At 33.6% G+C, this 4,989-nt stretch overlaps 1 protein-coding gene across 2 annotated transcripts in view; it reads left to right on the top strand.

Annotated features, from left to right (window-relative positions):
* The first annotated feature begins 814 nt into the window (after nt 1-814).
* Nucleotides 815-4,989, top strand: part of LOC127847838 (uncharacterized) — an 11,362-nt gene continuing 7,187 nt past the window's right edge. Inside the window, exons 1-3 of one of the 2 annotated variants that reach the window (XM_052380035.1) lie at nt 815-1,205; nt 3,641-3,770; nt 4,715-4,747. In XM_052380035.1, coding sequence (XP_052235995.1) covers nt 1,035-1,205; nt 3,641-3,770; nt 4,715-4,747 — 334 coding nt within the window. In that variant the 5' untranslated portion in view covers nt 815-1,034. Of the gene's footprint in view, nt 1,206-3,616; nt 3,771-4,714; nt 4,748-4,989 lie in introns of both variants that reach the window. The other variant, XM_052380034.1, reaches the window with a different exon arrangement.

Raw genomic sequence — 4,989 nt, 5'->3', positions numbered from 1 at the left:
ACATTGCAAAAGTACGTTCGAAAGTGAAATGAACGACTACGTCAACCAAACAAAATACGTGTTGTTTAAGGCATATTACAAAATGACTCACAAAACGGTTCTAGCATAATGTCTGACCATATAAATAACATATTCCAGTGTTTACATGAATTTCAAACTGGGTATTTTGTATTGGTTGATAAGATTGTATCCGCGAGGCACAACGCCGTCCACAAGATATGTGTATGTCATTACCAAGATTCAGCAATATCGTGTCTACCAATATTATTAACAGTTTATAACAACTGGCGAAGTCGTTCTAACCACTTTCTAACTCCTTAGTTTCTAAATCGCGGGAAAGATCTATTAACTCATTGAAAGAGTAAGAAAAAATCATACGAACGACATAAATACAAAAAAAAAGCAAAAGTGAAATATGTTCAACCGTAGAAGTTTGCATTTGTAGTAATAATTTAAGTAGTTTCGATGTTTCGAAACGCATTTAAAAAAACAAGAGCACATGTCAGCTGCAATCTTTAAGAAAATAACAGGAACCTAGAATATGCTTTCATGTTGAAATCTGCGGTGAAATTAAGCATGTTATATTTGAGCAGCATTTGATCGCCTCGCTTTATTTCGATATTCTTAATTGCGCGTTTTACAGAATTCCGATGTCACATTCGGATTTTCCAAACGCAGTCTACGAAGGCAAAAATCAATTAATGAAATTCATCCTTAATAAAAAAAAACGCGAAACACAGTTTATCTTATACATTCTAATGGTCCGTTTAAACTAGGAAGTGAAAACATGCTTATTTATAGACAATCACGTGTATATAAAATGGGATGTCAATAACTGGGTAGTTTCTATCTGAAAACATTTATGTTTAGTAGTTTGTCGCATAAGGAAGCATGAAAGACGTATTTCTTTCAAAATTGTGATATGGAAATAAGTTACTAAACCGGAGAATCTGTTTGTTTCGCTTTTCAAGATGACTGAGTTGAACAAAAACACATGTCTTTTGCAATACAAAAACTGTTAAAATAAAACAACAATGGGAGATTTTGAATCACAGAAAAAAAAGGTTCGTGACTTCAAGCAAGGCATAAATGAAACTTTGGGCATTTACGAACGTCTTGCTGTGGATTTCAAAGACTTTGAGCGGAATATTGCTCCGTTTTCTGACCCGGATTACGACGAAAGGTTGCGACAAGAACTTGACAGTGTAAGATTTTTATTCTTCAAAATGATTAAATTTATGCTTAGAAGTTCGCCTGCGCACAACTGCTGTTACAACACAATTTTTTCGTTGCTTGAAAGCTATACGATTCAACAAATCACATTAAAATTGAGGGTTCAGAGTTAATCGTTGTATCTGTTTAACACTTCTTTCTGTGATCAAAATGTTACACACTCAACCCACATCCGCGCAGAGAGAGAGAGAGAGAGAGAGAGAGAGGAGAGAGAGAGAGAGAGAGAGAGAGAGAGAGAGAGAGAGAGAGAGAGAGAGAGAGAGAGAGAGAGAGAGAGAGAGAGAGGAGAGAGAGAGAGAGAGAGAGAGAGAGAGAGAGAGAGAGAGATAGAGCGAGCGGGGGGGGGGGGGAGGAAGGGAGAGAGGGAGAGAGAGACCTAAGCTAACAAAACAGAACATCGTATGCATTTTGTCTCAAGGGGGGACAACTTTATGCAAATTAGTGCAATAGACTAGGTCAAATTCACGTGGTCAATCTGTGAACGAATTATGCAGTTCCACAAATATTTATACCCTGAAAGAACAAGTCTCGTTTTCAGATGATGACTTATTTAAAAAACGCACGCATCTCTTGATTATCTCGTTTAAATTTTTAAGTAAAACTCTGTGTGTGTCCCTGCATTCCTTCCTAATCAACTAGCTTACCATATGAAAGTTGAGACGAATTTAAAATAACATACGCGATTTTAAGCGATTTATTTGTTACCGACAGAAATCGGTTTGAATTTTTGCGTGGTCATGTGCCGGGAAGATTGGAAAACCCGGTGGAAATCCCAACTGTGTTATATGGTGACCACCAATGATCATCATATAATCATGTAAATATTAAAATTGATAAGATACTATAATGAAACTGTAAGTTTGATACTAACGAATTGAATTTATTTGAATGTAAACGTAACACTTTAAAGGTAACCATTCTTTATAGACCCACATTTGTAATACATGTTATGTACTTTAAAAATCAGTAGTACGAAATTTCTGTCTAACTGAACTAAGTCCTTTGAATATTTAATCATGTAAATATTACATAATAATTTGCAATCAATCATTATACAGCACTTTGAATATTGATGATAATGTGTCAGATGAAACTACCACTTGAGATATTCAATCTACCCAAGTGAATTCAATTCAAACCATGTCAAGTAAGCAGACGCTCGAGTTAAAATTTTTTATCGTATTTAGACAGTAAATATACAATAATAGCAATTTCGAGCCATTTCGCGCTGTACATTTAAAGTTACACGTTTAAAAGCAGATCATCATTTGATATATCCATTGAATTGATGATGCAAATCTCGCAAATGATTTCAATTAATAGATATCGCTTAAAGTACTTTTTGTTCGGAGACTGTATATCACGAGTCTTTCATAAACAGATTATCATCAGATGTCAAGTCTAGTGTGAGACATGTTTACTTTGCCAATGCGGCAATTGAACGTTTGTATATCATCATCATCATCATTATCATCATCATCATCATCATCATCATCATCATCATCATCATCATTATCATCATCATCATCATCATCATCATCATCATCATCATCATCATCATCATCGTCATTGCCATCGTCATCATCATCATCATCATCATAATCATCATAATCGTCATCATCATCATCATCATCATCATCATTATCATCATCATCATCATCATCATCATCATCATCATCATCATCATCATCATCATCATCATCATCATCATCATCATCATCATCATCATCATCATCATCATCATCATCATCATCATCATCATCATCATCATATCATCATCATCATCATCATCATCATCATCATCATCTCATCATCCTCATCATCATCATCATCATCATCATCATCATCATCATCAACATCATCATCATCATCATCATCATCATCATATCATCATAATTAGCCGCAGCATCACCATGATGACCATAATCATTATAATAATTATCCTCCTCATCCTCCTCATCATCATCACCATCATAAGTATCACTATCATCATACTCAGCATCAACATTATTAGCATCAATATCTTCCGCATCTTCAGCTTCAGCATCATTATCATCATTACCACCATCATCCTTATCCTCATCACAATTATCATCATCATCATTATCACCATAGCCATTTTCATCAATGAATTTTTATCATCATCGTTATAATTATCAGCAACAGTATTAGCATTCGATTCAGCATCCTATTTATTGTATTCATTCCCGTTACTATCTTAGATCCGCGATATTTATAATTAATTATCCCCGAATGTTCAACAACAACGACACATCGTAATTGTTTATTTGCAGAAACAACAAGAACTTATTATTGTCAGTGAAAAAATGATTTTGGTAATATAGCTTCTGATGTTGATCATAACGGGAAAAATAATTTATAGATAATACCACTTCTAAATGATCAGAAGAAAATCATCACAGAAATGGAAAACCTTATCCTCAGTGCCGAAAAGAAGATAGCCGACACAATAATAGTGGAACTGCGACCAAAGCAAGGATCACTTGGTGCTCGTCAAAGAATGCCCTTAGTAAATGGTAAGGCTTTACTTAACGTTTATAATCTTAAGAAGAAAATCGAAAGTTAAGTACTTATTAAAGACAGAATAATTCATAAAACAGTATGTTATACTTGGCTTCTTTGTGATGAATTATGGTAGAAGTGAGTGATATGGCATGTATATCATTCTATAGTTTGTTTTTCGGTGGAATATTTCAGTTTGCGTATGGAAGGTACTCGGATACAATTACAAACGCATGGTTAACAAAACTCAATTAAAAAAATCAACACGATTTCCTTACAGAGACACATAATTGCACACCTTTATCAACCATTCTAATGAAAAAGAAAGTTTTTCTCATGTATAATGTTATTCATCATACGTTTTGATGACGTCACCATTCGCCAATCCGTGACGTTTAAGGTTAGGCTTGAGTTTTTTTATAACTGTAATAAAGCATAAATAAATAAAGCTTTCAATACTCTATCGAAAACATATACATCGGAAAAAAAAGATGATGAATAAACCCAAATATTAAACAAACTCGTATTCTCTTTTCTAAGAACATATGAACATATGTTACCACAAGTTGAAAAACATTAATTGTCTATGTGCGTACTGTTATCGTCATAAATAACATGTACATCGTTGGGTATTCCACAATAATATCCAAATATATTCATAACATATAAGCACAGTTTGCTTTTACAACGAAGAAAAGTAAGCGTATCGGTATAAAGGTCGTTTCACTGAGCATTATATTATTTGGAATAGCATTGCAAGATATTTAATGGATTTTATTTATTGCCCATCGATCATATTGAATTTCATGTTTTCGCTTAAGATTGAGAAAATAAAATGTTGAACTAACAAACGTAAATACTCGCTTTAAACGAACACATATTAATGTCTTCAATTTTAAATTTTGTTCATGAATTGTTTTTTTTTAGTTTGCGATATATATATTTTTTTTAATTTCAGATTTAAGCCAAGACAGTGCCATCTTTTCAGCCGGTAAGACAATCAACATTATTTAAGATACAAATTTTAATGATGGTCCAGTCAACGTCATGTTTTGGGAAAAAAAAATGAGTTGATGTTCTGATGGTAAGAAATCAAACCACAGGGCGCTTCTGTTAAAAAAGGCATACTCGCCCACTCGCCAAGTAAAGGATCCACATAGTTTTGTTAACACAAAATGCTAATTTCCTGTATGTGGAGGCGATAAACAGTTTACGATTGTTTAATGTTTTAAA

Source organism: Dreissena polymorpha, chromosome 10 (assembly GCF_020536995.1).
Source record: "Dreissena polymorpha isolate Duluth1 chromosome 10, UMN_Dpol_1.0, whole genome shotgun sequence".
Classification (NCBI taxonomy): Eukaryota; Metazoa; Mollusca; class Bivalvia; order Myida; family Dreissenidae; genus Dreissena; species Dreissena polymorpha.
This window is presented reverse-complemented; position numbering and strand designations above follow the sequence as displayed.